The sequence below is a fragment of the Drosophila arizonae genome, chromosome X (assembly GCF_054131065.1).
Source record: "Drosophila arizonae isolate 15081-1271.41 chromosome X, UAZ_ARI_1.0, whole genome shotgun sequence".
NCBI classification, from domain to species: domain Eukaryota; kingdom Metazoa; phylum Arthropoda; class Insecta; order Diptera; family Drosophilidae; genus Drosophila; species Drosophila arizonae.
In genome coordinates, this window is record NC_142927.1 from 2,291,719 (window position 1) to 2,306,293 (window position 14,575).

At 42.6% G+C, this 14,575-nt stretch overlaps 4 protein-coding genes across 7 annotated transcripts; 1 reads left to right on the forward strand and 3 right to left on the reverse strand.

Annotated features, from left to right (window-relative positions):
* Positions 1-101: 101 nt before the first annotated feature.
* Positions 102-1,988, reverse strand: dgt4 (dim gamma-tubulin 4). Of its 2 annotated transcripts, none has more exons than XM_089474263.1 (2): positions 1,909-1,988; positions 102-782 (listed from the first exon to the last, which is right to left on the reverse strand). In XM_089474263.1, exon 2 carries the CDS (start codon positions 756-758, stop codon positions 237-239), a length of 522 nt encoding a protein of 173 aa, XP_089330389.1. In that variant the 5' UTR covers positions 759-782; positions 1,909-1,988; the 3' UTR covers positions 102-236. The 2 variants fall into 2 exon arrangements, with proteins under 2 accessions (XP_089330389.1, XP_017870173.1); XM_018014684.2 differs by lacking the exon at positions 1,909-1,988 and adding an exon at positions 856-915.
* A 306-nt stretch (positions 1,989-2,294) lies between these two features.
* Nsun2 (tRNA (cytosine(34)-C(5))-methyltransferase Nsun2) lies at positions 2,295-4,838 on the forward strand. The gene is made up of 3 exons (XM_018014648.2): positions 2,295-2,492; positions 2,568-4,404; positions 4,473-4,838. Exons 1-3 carry the CDS (start codon positions 2,433-2,435, stop codon positions 4,751-4,753), a joined length of 2,178 nt encoding a protein of 725 aa, XP_017870137.1. The 5' UTR covers positions 2,295-2,432; the 3' UTR covers positions 4,754-4,838.
* An 837-nt stretch (positions 4,839-5,675) lies between these two features.
* LOC108618017 (uncharacterized) lies at positions 5,676-9,878 on the reverse strand. 3 transcript variants are annotated; one of them, XM_089474261.1, is made up of 5 exons: positions 8,843-9,878; positions 8,507-8,788; positions 7,219-8,449; positions 6,721-7,182; positions 5,676-6,649 (listed from the first exon to the last, which is right to left on the reverse strand). In XM_089474261.1, exons 1-5 carry the CDS (start codon positions 8,975-8,977, stop codon positions 6,219-6,221), a joined length of 2,541 nt encoding a protein of 846 aa, XP_089330387.1. In that variant the 5' UTR covers positions 8,978-9,878; the 3' UTR covers positions 5,676-6,218. The 3 variants fall into 3 exon arrangements, with proteins under 3 accessions (XP_089330387.1, XP_089330388.1, XP_089330386.1); XM_089474262.1 differs by having other exon boundaries at positions 5,676-6,454; positions 6,730-8,449; XM_089474260.1 differs by having other exon boundaries at positions 6,721-8,449.
* A 137-nt stretch (positions 9,879-10,015) lies between these two features.
* Positions 10,016-14,544, reverse strand: cib (thymosin beta cib). Its single transcript, XM_018014690.2, has 4 exons — positions 14,243-14,544; positions 10,769-10,904; positions 10,594-10,707; positions 10,016-10,476 (listed from the first exon to the last, which is right to left on the reverse strand). Exons 2-4 carry the CDS (start codon positions 10,902-10,904, stop codon positions 10,337-10,339), a joined length of 390 nt encoding a protein of 129 aa, XP_017870179.1. The 5' UTR covers positions 14,243-14,544; the 3' UTR covers positions 10,016-10,336.
* Positions 14,545-14,575: the final 31 nt, after the last annotated feature.

Below are 14,575 nucleotides of genomic sequence, written 5' to 3' on the forward strand. Positions count from 1 at the left end.
TTTTTTTTTAAATTAAAACTCGATTTCAACGATGGCAAAGATTATCGATCATCGATAAGCATATTGATATCGAATATTCAGAGCTGCCCAAAAACGATCTCTTGCGGAGGGACTAACATGTATATTTTTATTTTGTATTTTATACCTATGCACGAGTATATATTATACAGACACATATTTATGCTACTTGAAGGTACTAACTGTATGCAATGAACAAATAGTTAATTGATTGCATATTATTGATTCGGCGGATCGGCGATCATTTGATCCATTGCCGCCAATGTAGAGAGCTGAAATCCATTTTCCACATTCTGGATCATGGTGTGCAGCGATTTAAACGCTTCTCGGTTCTTGGTGAATTTGTGTTGATTCGAGAGTTTGTTGCGCGGTCGATGATGGCTTTCCAGCTGCTGCTTGCACTCTTCCAGAATCTGGTTATCCAATTCGGTGGGTCGCTTTTCACTGGAAAGGGCGGTGCTTACTTCTTCTAGCTGAGCGGGTAGACTTGCCACACGCGCAGCGGCTATCTCAGAGCTCTTCGCTTCGAGTAGCTCGCGCAGGTCTACATTTTTGCTCAAGCTAACCAGGCTTGTGTATTCCCGCTGATATTCCCGTTTGGCTTCGACAAAATGGCGCGCATGCTCTTCGGTTTGACGGTGCATATTTTTGGCCTGCTCTGTGTAGCGCTTGAGAGATTCTAGATGCAGCAGATACTGGACATCTTCGAGGCCATTGTTTGTACTATTTTCTGTTGTCATTGTATATATGTATGTATGTAGCTTCTATTCAAAAACAAAATTAAATTTTTTATACTTTTGTGAGTGTGTTTGTATTTGAAAAGCACAACTTGCTTACTGTCGACTAGTGCTGCAAAAATATCGGATCGGAATCGTTATAATCGATATTTTCGAATTTTGGCAAAAGATCGATATGGTTTTCTTAGTATCGATATATCGAAAAAATGGTTATTCTTGGCGTTGGTTTTAACTGTGTAAGAAGCGCATTTATTTAATTTTGCTAAATTGTATACAAATTGATTGATTTAATTTAATTGCGATAGAAAGAAAAAAAATTGATCAGTTTTTGGGAAGAAAACGTAAGTACAATTGATATATCCTATTGGAAAAGCTTGGAATCATAGCTTGTGTGTTTTAGGCGCGGCGAGGGTGGACTCCGATGAAGAAAATAAGACCGTGGGAGCCCCAAAAAATCCGAAGTGTGGAAATATTTTGAAAAAGGAAAGGATGGTGCGGTGTGCAGAAATTGCTTTAAGGTCTGCAAAACAAATGGAAATACCACAAGCCTTAAAAATCACTTAACACGCATGCATCCATCGCTGCAAGAGAGTGAATTGGCACCCAAGTCCGGTAGCATTTTGCACTTCGTAAATAAAAAATATGAGGCAACGTCCTCTGAGAGCGAGAGGATGTTTAGCAAAGATGGAATGATTGCTAATTCCAGAAGGGCGTCATTAAAACCGGAAACAGTAAACAAACTATTTTTTTAAATAAAAACCAATGGGTTTTGTCTTAATTTCTTTTCTTTTTCAAACTGCCATGGAGGCAATTGTTTTTGTTATTATTATAATATAATTTTAAGGAGCATAGTGAATTTGAGCTTTAATGAATTGCTGTTTTAGGTTTAAGTTAATGAAAAATAATTTGTTATACGATTTTGTTCGGTTGAATAACTTTGTTTTTGTTTGATGCTGTTGCTTTTATTTTAATCTTGAAATGGTTGCCATTTTATCCATTAAGAAGTCATAATTAATATAAATATTATAATAGATTCTAAGCAAGAAAATTAACATTTAAAAGAAGTGTTCGATATATCGTTTTTATCGATCTTTTTCTCTGAAAATATCGTGAATATCGATATTACGGAATATCGATTTTTTTGCAGCACTACTGTCGACAAACTCCCGACGTTATCGATAGGCAGTTAGCTATCGTATTAAACTGTCAATGCTGTTCTATTTGAGTATTCAAAAATATAATACTAAGATAATAAGACAAAATATTTTTATTATCTTGTCTATATAAATGAGCATGGCAAATATGAATACCTTCAATAAATTGAAATTTAATATTGAAATACATATATGCACGGTATTCAATACAACGAAATAATGAATAATAATGTTAATCATTAAACAATTTAGGATACATCTTTTTATTGTTCTTGTTTTATACATATATAGTTTTTTAATCTTTCAGATAAGTTTTTCATGCTCCAGCCGTGTCCTCTGCCACATATCGATAGCTAATCTATCGCTAAATTGTCTGCCCGATAGTTGATAGGTGCTGCCAGACAGCAGTCAAACACGTGTTGCCGGCTCATTGTATAAACACAAAGCACGGAATTCTAGGAGCTATTAATTCTGCTTAAATATTCAGAAGAAATAGAAGTGAATAATAGCAGATACTAGCTCAATGGCGCGTGGCAAGAAACAGAATCCATTTGCAGCTAGAAAACGACAAAAGCGTGCAAATGTAAGCAATTATTTAAGTAAAGCTGTAAGTCGAACTTGTTGAATACATTTTCTTTTTGTTTTCGTCACCTCGAAGGGTGCTCCGGAGCGACCGGATCGACGTGCCGAGCCCTACAAGGAAATCGAGCGTGACAATGCGGCCTTCATTAAGTACTATCACCTGCAGAACATCTGTGCCGACGAGGAGGAATGGACACAATTCTTGGCCAGCATTCGGGAAAATCTGCCCACCACATTTCGTGTAACCGGCTTCAAGGATGAAGCCAAGGCGTTGCTGAACATAATTAAGACGCAGCTCTTCACCGAGTATGTGCGCGCTGTGGCCGAACTGCACGAGCTGCCCGCCGAGCAGGTGGAGCGCCCCCTCTGCCTGCCCTGGTATCCAAACGGAATGGCCTATCAGCTGCACTTGACTCGGAAGGACATTCGCCGCTCGGAGCCGCTGTTTCGGCTGCACAACTTTCTCATTGTGGAGACAACGGCGGGTAGCATAAGTCGTCAGGAAGCGGTGTCCATGATTCCGCCCCTGGTGCTCGACGTTCAGCCAACGGACAAGGTGCTGGACATGTGCGCCGCGCCTGGCTCAAAGACGGCACAGCTCATCGAAGCCCTACACGCGTCGCCGGAGCAGCACAAAATTCCTCCCGGGTTCGTGCTGGCCAACGATGTGGACAACAATCGCTGCTATATGCTGGTCCACCAGGCTAAACGCCTGAATTCCCCCTGTCTGCTGGTGACCAACCACGACAGCAGCTTCTTTCCCAATCTGCTGCAAACGGATGTAGCCACCAACGCCAAGACCATCCTGAAGTTTGATAAGATCCTGTGTGACGTGCCCTGCTCCGGCGATGGCACGCTGCGGAAGAATCCGGACATCTGGATGAAGTGGAACCTGGCTCAGGCCTACAATCTGCACGGAGTTCAGTATAGAATCGTGCGCCGAGGCGCTGAGATGCTGGCCGTCGGTGGACGCTTGGTGTATTCCACTTGCTCGCTGAATCCCATAGAGAATGAGGCGGTGCTGCAGCGTATCATCAAGGATTCGGAGGGAGCTTTGGAGCTGGTGGATGCCTCGCATCTGGTGCCGGGTCTCAAATATAAGCCGGGCATGACCGACTGGAAGCTGGCCACCAAGGAGGTGGACGCCATCTACACTTCCTTTGACCAGGTGCCCGAGCAGCTGCACACAATCATACGGCCGACGATGTTTCCCCTGCCCGCCGCGGAGATGTCCCAAATCGGCATAGAGAAGTGCATGCGGGTACTGCCCCACTTGCAGGACAGTGGCGGCTTTTTTGTGGCCGTCATCGAGAAGCGGCGTCCGCTGAACTTCGAGAAGAATGACCTAGAGGATTTGCTGAAGAAGGCTGAACTGCTGGAGAAACCAGAGCAGCCGGAGGCTCAGCTCGACGAGTCGGGCAAGCCGGTGGAAGACGAGAAGTCTGTGCCGTGGGGACCACAACGGAAGCGCCGACGCCTCCATGGCTACAAAGAGGATCCGTATGTGTTCTTTGACGAGGATGATGCTGACTACGAGAGCATACGGCAGTTCTACCAGCTGAATGAGACGCTCAACAAGCGCTGCCTGCTCACTCGCTGCAAGACGGAGCGCAAGAAGAACATCTACTACTGCTCCGACCCCATAAGAGATCTGGTGATCAATAACGAGAGCAACATCAAGATCATCAATACGGGCGTGAAGACGTTTGTGCGTTGCGAAAATCGTCATACGGTGCATCCGTATCGCCTGGCCCAGGAGGGTCTGCAGACGTCGAATGCCTTCATTGGCAGCAGTAGGCGCATACAGGTGGAGCGCGAGGATCTGATCCTGCTGCTGAACTGCACGGATCCAACGAAGCCGCCGTCGACGCTTGAGCTGAAGCCAGAGACGCAGCAGCGTTGCAAAGAGCTAGGTAAGTAAATTAGATTCATATTTTATGTGAGGCCATTCCTCTCATGCTTCTTACTCTTTGCTTTGCAGGCGTGGGCAGCTGCATCCTGAAATACGTGGACGAGGCGTTTACACTGTTCATTGTGGGCTGGCGCGGCACTTCCAGCCTGCGCGCCTATGTCGATCGTGACGAGACGATTCACATTCTGCGCCTTCTGGGCGCCGACCTCAGCAAATTTGAGGTCAACAAATACGAGAAGGCGAAGGAGGCCGCCGCTGCCGCGGCTGCTGCAGCAGCGGCTGCGGGCGATGCTGCCGAGCAAAAGAATGACGAGGCGGAAGAAGTGATGGAGAGCTCAGAAAAGGAGTAGCATATACACATATTGTAATTAAATATAACTTATCTGACAAATTTGTACATCGAGTTTGAATAATGAAACTCCGTCAATTTCCCGATTCAAATGTCGTTTGATGTGTGCTGAAATTATGCGATTTCTTGGCTAATAATGCATGGTCATGCGTTTAGCGGGCTAATGAAATGAACTGAAGCGACTGATGAATAATAAATAAAGTAAAATTTTGAAAAGTAGTTAATAATCTATTTTCATGTGACGACACACTATTCATTCAAGTTTATTGTAGCTATTGCTTTCAAATTTTGCGAATTTGAGCTTTTTATTGCATGGTCACACTTTTCATAAAATGGCGTTGGATGAGTTTGCGGGCCGAAACAAAAGCGTGCTTTTCTTGTTGCGTGCCGCGTAATTGTACACACATTCGAATTTAAGTGATTATACAAATCTATATATGTACATAAATATATGTGTATGCATATATAGTTTTGACTTAAGTGTGTAATAGCAAAATAGTTATAGTTAAACACTCAAATCAACGTAACATTCGCAAACATTCAGGTTCAAGGCAACGGTAAATATAAAAATACATACATATGTATGAACATTGCGCTGTTTTAAATATGTATGCAATAAATGAGTAAATATATTCATTCAATTTTCAAGAAACAACAAATTAACATTGATTTTGTTATAGCGCGGCTTCTATTATTTCTAATGCCAAGAATATGCCTGCCCTTAAACGTTTGTAGAATTCTAACGATATTTTTAAAGTGCTGCCATTCGCCCCGCGAGTAGCTGGTATATATCGATAAGAAACAATCGCAGGTACTAGAAATGGACTTTCGAAAAATCATTGAAAGTCGAAATATCGAATCAATTGTTAGCGGTACATTGTAAAACCCCGTTATTCTATTAATGGGAAGTAGTGAGTACACTCTTATATTTACTTCTGTAGGTTTTATTAGAAGTAATTTTGAATTTACATTTGAACATGAAAGCAGTCTCTTGATTTATTTATCCAAACCGGGTATCCATTTCTGATTACTTGACTCACTTTGTAAGCGATGTGTTTCTTGTGGCACATTGCTTTAGGCGTCTTGTTCGGTAACTCAATGATGTTTTCTGTTCTTGAGTCAGTAGGTGTTGATGTCAGAGAGAGGAGAGCCGATTTGGGTTATTTGTACTTCCACTACGAGCCCCAACCACTAATAATTTGTAACAGCATGTTTTATTTGCAGTGCGTAATGTTCAACACACTATATTATCAATAGTTTTAAAGATGACGAATACCAATGAATTTTGTCTTAACGATCAAATAAAAGTTATGTTCTATGTATTGATAATATATGCTGTTCGAATTATTAGTGGTTGAGGCTCCTACACGATCTTGTCAATTACTTTGGGGTGGTACCATTGAAGCGGTGGGCATCTGCAGCACTGATGGAATCGCTGCTAGAAGTTGATCCATTGATGGTTGTTCCTACTGGGGTAAAGTGTGCGGCTTTGCATTAGTTCCTTCCACAGATAGACAATTTGATACTCGTCTTTTTTTAGATGCAATAGGCTGTTCAATTGGGAGTTCGGGAGCTGGTTGTGGTCCAGTTGGGATTATATCGGAAGCTGGCTGTGGATACGATTCCTGAACTAATGTATTAGTTTCTGTGGGGTTCTGACGGTTTGATGCTCGCCTCTTCTTAGGTATAGTAGGTAAGATAGGCTGTCCAGCTGGGGCTGGAGTCGATTGCTGGGGTAGTGTACTACGTTCATTGGGCTCCATTGGCATAGCTTGCCCCTTCGGGAGTTTTCCCTGCTTGACTTTAACTTGAACTGTTGAAGATGGCATTGTATTAGCTCCCGATGCAACTACACGTGCTGGTGGCCAGCTTCTCCTGGGTACAGTCGACAATGGCTCTGTTGGTGGGAAAGATGGTATTGTGTTAGGGCTTGTCATAGCTTGGTGCATTGTTTTTCGTCTCTGATACCTGCAGAAGGCCGTCCAGTTGGGACTGGACATGGAGCTGTTGGTATTTGCAATGTGGGCTGCCGCTCAGATGACTCAGTTGATTTGACTGGCTTAAGGCATTTGGAGTCCACGTCACTCACACGTTTTAGAATATTTCGGATGCTCTCATCTGCACAGGCTGTCATCGGATTGACCGATGGCTTGGGAATGAATGTTTCCGGAGGTACCATTTTTGCCTTGGGAGGCCTGCCTCGTTTTTTAGGAGAAGCCTTCGGCTTTGGCGACTTCTTAGGAGCTTTTCTGATGTAAGGTCGCTTCGTCCTAGGCGGTGCGTCACTTGCTGAAGCATCCGGAGCCTGAGGAGGCTTGACAGCCGCCGGATTTCGTTTGGTGTACTTGCGCTTTGGCTTAACTGCTGGTACGCTATTCTCTCCAGGTGTCATAGGTGTTGCCAGTGTAGTTGACACAGGTGTTGCTAGAGTAGATGGCACAGTTGTGGGGTCTGCTGCCGCCGAATTAAAGGGCTGTAAGGATGGGGTAACAGGCAGCGCCAACCCAACATCAAGCGGTGGAGCGGCTGCTGCACCAGTTACATCAGGAGTAGGTGTTGGCTCAACCTTCTTCTTCCGCGGTCCATATGGCTTGCGAGGTTTGCGCGGCTTAACTTCCAATGGAATCATATTTTCATCTTCGATGATTGTTGGATCCGGCTTCGGAGCCGGTGTCTTCGTTGTGCGTGGTTTAAGGGGGGCCTTGCGGACGTATTTGCGCTTTGCGCGTGGTGGCTCTTCGTTCGGTTTCTTATCGTTGGCCTCAGTTCCGGCACCTATTCCAGCACCTGTTCCGGCACCTGTCGTGACACCTGTTCCGGCACCTATTCCAGCACCTGTTCCGGCACCTATTCCAGCACCTGTTCCGGCACCTATTCCAGCACCTGTTCCGGCACCTGTCGTGACACCTGTTCCGGCACCTATTCCAGCACTTGTTCCGGCACCTATTCCAGCCCCTGTTCCGGCACCTGTCGTGACACCCGTTCCGGCTTCTGCCGTGACACCTGTTCCGGCACTTGCCGTGACACCTGTTCCGGCACTTGACGTGACATCTGTTCCTGCCCCTGTTCCGGCCTCTGTTCCGGCCCCTGTTCCGGCCCCTGTTCCTGCCCCTGTTCCGGCCTCTGTTCCGGCCTCTGTTCCGACCCTTATTTCAGCCCCTGTTCCGGCTCCAGTTTCGCTATCTGTGTCGCTCTCTGATTTACTGTCTGATTCGCTCTCTGATGTACTCTCTGATTCGCTCTTTGATTCGCTCTTTGACTCGCTCTCTGATTCGCTCTTTGATTCGCTTTCTGATTCACTCTTTGATTCGCTCTCTGATTCGCTCTTTGATTCGCTCTTTGATTCGCTTTCTGATTCACTCTTCGATTCACTCTTTGATTCACTCTTTGATTCACTCTCTGATTCGCTATCTGATTCGGAAATTGATTCGGACTTTGATTCGGACCCTGAAGTGTCCACTGCCTGGGTTGCTACCTTGGCTATCTTGGCCGCTACCTTGGCCGCTCGCTTGGCCGCTGCCTCGGCCGCTGCCTGGGCGGCCGCTGCCTTGACCGCTGCCTCGGTCGCTACCTTGGCCGCTGCCTCGGCTGCTGCTTGGGCGGCCTCTGCTTCGGCGACTGCCTTAGCCGATGAGTTTCCCGCTGCGTTAGTCGCCGACTTTGAATAGGGCTTCTTTGGCTTGACTGAGGGATCGCCCTGCGGATTCGTAGCATTATTGACACTGCCCAAAAGATTATTTGTATATGACGATACATGTGTTGGTTGGACGTCCGTGTTTTTAGCACTGCCTGGACCACGTCGCTTCTTGCGTGCCGGATCACAGCCTTGCGGAACCGTCTCGCACGGACACTGCTGCGGAACATGAATATTATCATATTTCGCGAGAATATCGAGCACCGCCTGGCTGGATGTGCTCTTGACTATTTCCTCTCCCCTAGGAAACTTTGTCTTGGTTGACAAGCAGGAGTGCTTCTCTATGATAGGCGCCGGCGGCCTCTGGTGATCGGACATGCGATCACTTGGCTGTGCCGGAGACTGCAAAACGGAATGGAATTTGTGTAAAGAATTATGCTACTAAACTAGACTCACGATTGGGTTCAGGTACTGCTTGTACTGTTCCCGCAACCTATCTGTCCGCATCTTGCTTTCTTTCAAAAACTTCTGGTATTCTTGGTCATTTTCCACACCATTTTTGACTTTCTTTTTTTCATTGAATTCGTTCATTTTTATTAAAGTTAAGTTTTCTATTAATTTATTCTTGTTTTTTTTTTTTTTTTTTTTTTTTTTTTTTTTTTTTTTTTTTTTTTTATAATACTGATTTGATATTCTATTATATTACGCGATTTTCGGTTGTTATATTTTTTTTGTATTATATATTATATATTATTTTTTTCGGAATTCGTAATTTTCACTTATTTTTTGCCTTTTTGAATGTTATTTTATTTTATTTTTTTTTTCACAAATTTATTTTAGATTTTTTTACGACTATTTCGGAGCGCAGTAATTTTAGCACTGAAGGTTGAGCAGTCTGAACATAAGAACATAACACAAGTTCATCCGAGTTTTTCAAGGCCTTCTTGGTTTTCTGTTTTTCTTAAAGTTGTAAAAAAAAAGGTGAATAAAATTTTCTACTCATCAATTGCGTTTGACCTAGATGTCAGGTAAACGTCTTATTCGATACAAAAGAGGAGAACCTATATGGAAAGTCCAAAATCGATAGATAGCTAGACGGGGAGAAAGGATTCTAATTTGATCCTCAACTCTTATAGATATAGCAAGTTAATCTGTAATCTCTAAATGGAATATGGGCTACAAAATCTGTACATCATATGAATTAACCCGAAACTTAGTCGTTTCAATAGCTCTATATAGATCGAGTTCCTTGAGGATCGACTTAGGTCGCTGCTATTTTATACTTTGACTTGAATTAAATAATTGAAATAAGAAATCATTTTGTTTTTGTTATAAAATGTTACATTTATATTTTTTTGCTTTTGCATTATTATTATTATTTAGTTTTTTCCCAGTATAAATATATCGTATATAAAGTATATAAAAAAAAGTTCATTAAAAAATTACACATACTCTTTATGTTGTTGTTGGTGTTTCTTTCTTTCTTTTTCTTTTTTTTTTTTGCGCTTACAAATTGTATCTCATTTTTGCTTTAGTAAATTTCGTTTGTTTTTCTCTGTCTTTTAAAAAGTACATAGAATATATAAAATGGGGTTGAGGGGGTGTGGCATATATCAGTATATTGCTTGCTTGTTTTTTTTTTTCATTATTGATTAAGAGTGAAATTTTATTATTATAATAGGAATGAGCTTATTTGCAATGTATTTGACAAGAAATGGAAAAAATGCAATAAAAAAACAATAAAAAACAACTTTTGTTGTTGCTTGGATGGCGGCTGTTTGCAGTCGTTGTTGCTTTACTTTAAACAAACATAAAAATTACTAAAATATGTTAAAAAAAAAAAAGAAAAAAAAAAAACAATTTGTTGTTTCTGAGTGTGAGAGCGAGAGAATGCGTGTCTGTTTGCTGGTGCAAAAAAAAAAAGTTGATTTTTTTTCTCTGTTGCTGAATTTAAGCCTTCTTCTCGGCCTCGATAACCTCCTTGGTTGGCAGCACGTTCTTCTCGTTAGTTTCGGTGTGCTTCAATTTTTTCGCATCGAAGTTCTCAATGCCGGCGATAAATTGATTCTTCTCCTTCTCCAGTTCAATTGCTAAAGATAGAGATAGAAATAGTTGGTTAAATTGTTCACATTTTAGTTGCAATTGCCTTAAATGGCCAACAGCTGGTTTTGCCAGTTGTCTCTCCCTCTCCCTGTCCCTCTACGCACCTTCCTTATCGGGCAATGGATTCTTCTCATTGGTCTCTGTATGCTTCAAATTGTTTTGATCGAATGCCGTGATGCCCTCGAATATGGACTTTTGGGTCTTCTCGGCAGCCACATCTGCAGCAAAAATGTTTATTGCTAATCATTAGTAAGAATAGGAACAACAATCAAGACTTACCCTCGGCAGTTGGCAAAATGATTTTCTCCTGGGTGCTGGCATTCTTCAGCTTCTCCGTATTGAAGCCCTCCAATTGGCTCTTCAGGTTCTCGGCCACCTTTGGCAAGTCCTTGAGTGCTGGTGCTGGGGCAGCCATCTGTAATTATACATGTTCATAAAAACGTTATTTCTTATCTGCACAAGTCGCATATCATCGATAGCTGCCAGAGGGGTGAGTGACATATCGCTAGCGGTTCGATACAGCGGAAATGCACATCGATAACAAAGCCTACAGCACACACTCACGCACCAATAATAAATGTACATAATGTATGAGTGTGTGTGTCTGTCTGTGTGAGTGCCTTTGAGTTTGTTTTGAGAAACTCCGTTGTTTACCGTTGGGTTTATTATGCGATTTCTCAGAGCGATTACGCTGAATATTGATTAACAAAAGTAACAACCCAGGTCAAACACATACTCATACGAATTTGTCATGCCCGCTAATGAGTCATGCTGGACAGCAAGGACGCTATACCCATACCGCTAAAATAGACATCTGTGTGCGTGCGTTTACTATCGAAGCACCAGCAGCAATACAAGCCATATGGAGAGAGAGGGAGAGAGGGAGAGAGAGAGCGGAAAAATGAGCGTGAGCAAGAAGTTCAGCGAACCTACCGCAGCAGCAACAGCAGCAGATTAAATTCCAATTGGACAAGCAACTGGAGGCAAGTGTGCCGTTATCAGTGCTTGTTTTGTTAGTCGGCGCGTTCGCTCAGCTGCCAGCAAAATAACTGAACTGCATTTTATCACGTTTATTTTTAGTTGCAAATCAACCAAAATGTGCCCAGCTAAACATTGTCCATTGTTCATGCCCGTATTCTAGTTAATCAACAAAATTATACAGACACACATACATATGTATGTACATGTCTGTATGAGCCTGTGTGTGTACATATGTATATATTACACATTAAGCAAAAAAGTATTCAAGCTTCATAAGAAATAGATCGATCGCAACGTTGCCAAAGTCGGTTGTATTTGATTTCAACACCCCACAAAAGCACACAATCTGTACCATCTGCCCTCTCGCTCACACTTTAACCAATTTTGTTTGCGCACACACATATAAAGAAAGCGCTTCATTAATATCGATAACAAGTGCATACATATGCAATGCAATGCATGTGCATGTTCATGTGTGTGCATATGTATCTGAATTGCACAAGCAACCGTTACAAGGGCGGCAACCGCGCCAAAATAGAAAAGTATATATAGAAATAAATCTACGCTTAATAGTCGTCTGTATTTTTATTGACCATATATGGACATATTAAGGCGCGCCTAAACGCAATTCGCCCCTGGCCGATAGACGCTGATTGACTAACGGCTGTCGGCCGTCGCAGCGTTTAGTCATTCCCAGCAGCAGCAACTCCTTTTTAAAGCAAAAACAAACAAAGGCGAATATTGCAACTCTCTCGCATACACATGCACACACACATGTATACACGTACGTTTATGTACATATACGGCGAATTATGTTGTTTTTGTTGCGCTTTATTTTTGTGGGTTTTTGGGGGGAGTAAGTTTGCATGTTCTCGCCTTGTTTGCCATGAATCAACTTCCAACTTGAAGCGAATAATGGTTTGCGATGAATCATTTTATTCGTCGTCGTCGAAGTCGCCGTCGCCGTTGCCTTTGTTGCTTTTGTCCCAGCCCACACTTGACGCACGCTCTCTCTTTTTTTTTTTTTTTTTGGTTTCTTCTTTCACTCTGCACTCGCCACTCTCTTGTGGCGGCGAATGGGGAGAGTTATTCAAACTTCGCTTCAGTTGGAAGTGTCTTTTGTTTTGTTAATTTTTATATCTTGTTTTCGGGGTTTATGGTGCTGTGTGCGCTGATTGGAGCGGATGAGCAGATGTCTCTGGAAGTGTGGGGGTCATTTGGCCGGCGCCAGCTAACCGCCAATTCGCCGTTAGGCCAATTTTGACATTTGAAAGCATCGTCGAAAAAAAAAACGCCGCTGGAGTATTAAAGCCGGCGGCGTCGATGTCGCTGATGCGTGGCGGCGGAGGCGGCGTTATATGCATACATATGTACATGTGTATATATGTATGAACAGCCAGTGAGGCGAAAGCAGAAAATGTAAAAGAACAAAAGAAGGAAGGCAAATGACAGACACGTCCGTTTTACACCCTCGCCTTAGTCAGCAGACAGCCTGCGCTAGCTCCTGTTATGCCCACACATACACACGCACATGCATACATGCAGTGCACGTCTGTCAGTTGGTACATAAATTTAAATATGTGCGTTTCAGTGTGTGTGTGTATGTGTGTACATATGCGCTCGCGACATTAAGTGAATTTTAAATATGCATAGCAGCACCGCAGTTTAGTCATTCGCTGTATGAATGTATGGCTGCTTGTATATGTGTGTAAATGTGTTGCCTTGCGTTATTTCATTTTAAATACATTTTGCATTTTTTCTTTTTTTGCTTTAGCGATAAATTAAACGTCAATTAAGTATTATCGATAGCATCATACGTGCGCCACGCCCTCGCTCAAGATAAATTTCCGACGAGCAACACATACACAGGCTCACATACAAATTTTAAGCAGGGAATGCAGCTTAAATGCACAGCTGCAGACTTACGCATATACATGTACATGTGTACATGCAATGTGTATAGATTTACATTCATATGTATGTGTGTGCTTTTGTGCGTGTATGTGAGCACGCGCAAGTCGCAAGCACATATTGTGGGGAGGATATTTAACAGCGTCAAACGCCCCGCCCAAGCAGCAGCCGTTGCAGACATGCACACACACACATACACAGAGACTCAGACTCACACGCACATAGATACACAGGCAAACATAAAACAGACGCCAAAAAACGAAAAAAGCCGGCCGGCAAAGCTCTGACACACCAAAAAAAAAAAAAAAAAAAAAAAACGAAAAAAGAAACTAGCGAAAAAATAACAAAGAAGCTTAAGGCCGTCGACTTAACAGCTGCTCAAATAGATTGGTAAAAATGTTGAGCAAAAAATAAAGAACTAACGGAGTGGCCAGCGTCGCAATAAATAATTTATAACAAATGTTAAAGAGGAGCTCAGCTCTCCTCCCGTGTCTCGCCTCTGGCTCTACCCCTCCCGCATACACTATCTGAACATTTGCAATGAATGGAAATGGGAATGCTGGAAGCGCAGCCACAACAAATACAGCAGCCGCAACAACAAGACGAGGCAAGAGAGACGCAAGAACAGCGCCGCAAACAAAAACCAGTTGGTGTTGGCTGGCTTTTGCAGCAGCAGCAACAGCAGAAACAGCAGCTTTAGGTTTTTTTATTCGCATACTTTTTTCTTTTGGCCCCCTACTTTCTGCAATAATGAAAAAATACGAAACGTAGCAAAGTATTGGAAATGGGGGAGCAAAAAATTAATTTAAAAATCGCCGGTGCAAAAAAATGGCACATTAATAAAAAGAATCTTAAACTCACCTTTAATTTGTGCTGGTGATTTTTTTGGAATTTAGGGTTTGGTTTTAAATGGCAAAAGAATTGCGCACTTTACAAAAAATAAATGCGGGTGGGAGAGTTGACTGGCTGGGTGGAATTATATATATCTATATATATATATATCTACTAGTGTATTTATATATATATGTATATATATTATGTGTTAAGTGTTAGCACTTGGCAAATTGGACACTTGATAGTTTATTACTGTTATATCGCGAAAGCTTGCAAGCTAACAGAACGACACACAACTTAATACTGCGCGACAATTGTTCAAATCAAAAAGATGAAGGCGTACGGATTCATGTTGGGGCT

Excerpts from the sequence above, each read along its gene's own strand:
- dgt4 (XM_089474263.1), bottom strand. The coding sequence starts at position 758 with ATGACAACAGAAAATAGTACAAACAATGGCCTCGAAGATGTCCAGTAT.
- Nsun2 (XM_018014648.2), top strand. The coding sequence starts at position 2,433 with ATGGCGCGTGGCAAGAAACAGAATCCATTTGCAGCTAGAAAACGACAA. Across the intron at positions 2,493-2,567 it reads AACGACAAAAGCGTGCAAAT|GGTGCTCCGGAGCGACCGGA; the intron begins GTAAGCAATTAT and ends GTCACCTCGAAG. Across the intron at positions 4,405-4,472 it reads GCAGCGTTGCAAAGAGCTAG|GCGTGGGCAGCTGCATCCTG; the intron begins GTAAGTAAATTA and ends TTTGCTTTGCAG.
- LOC108618017 (XM_089474260.1), bottom strand. The coding sequence starts at position 8,977 with ATGAACGAATTCAATGAAAAAAAGAAAGTCAAAAATGGTGTGGAAAAT. Across the intron at positions 8,789-8,842 it reads AGCAGTACCTGAACCCAATC|TCTCCGGCACAGCCAAGTGA; the intron begins GTGAGTCTAGTT and ends TCCGTTTTGCAG. Across the intron at positions 6,650-6,720 it reads AACTGGACGGCCTTCTGCAG|AGCCATTGTCGACTGTACCC; the intron begins GTATCAGAGACG and ends TCCCACCAACAG.
- cib (XM_018014690.2), bottom strand. The coding sequence starts at position 10,904 with ATGGCTGCCCCAGCACCAGCACTCAAGGACTTGCCAAAGGTGGCCGAG. Across the intron at positions 10,708-10,768 it reads CATTTTGCCAACTGCCGAGG|ATGTGGCTGCCGAGAAGACC; the intron begins GTAAGTCTTGAT and ends TTTTTGCTGCAG. Across the intron at positions 10,477-10,593 it reads TCCATTGCCCGATAAGGAAG|CAATTGAACTGGAGAAGGAG; the intron begins GTGCGTAGAGGG and ends CTCTATCTTTAG.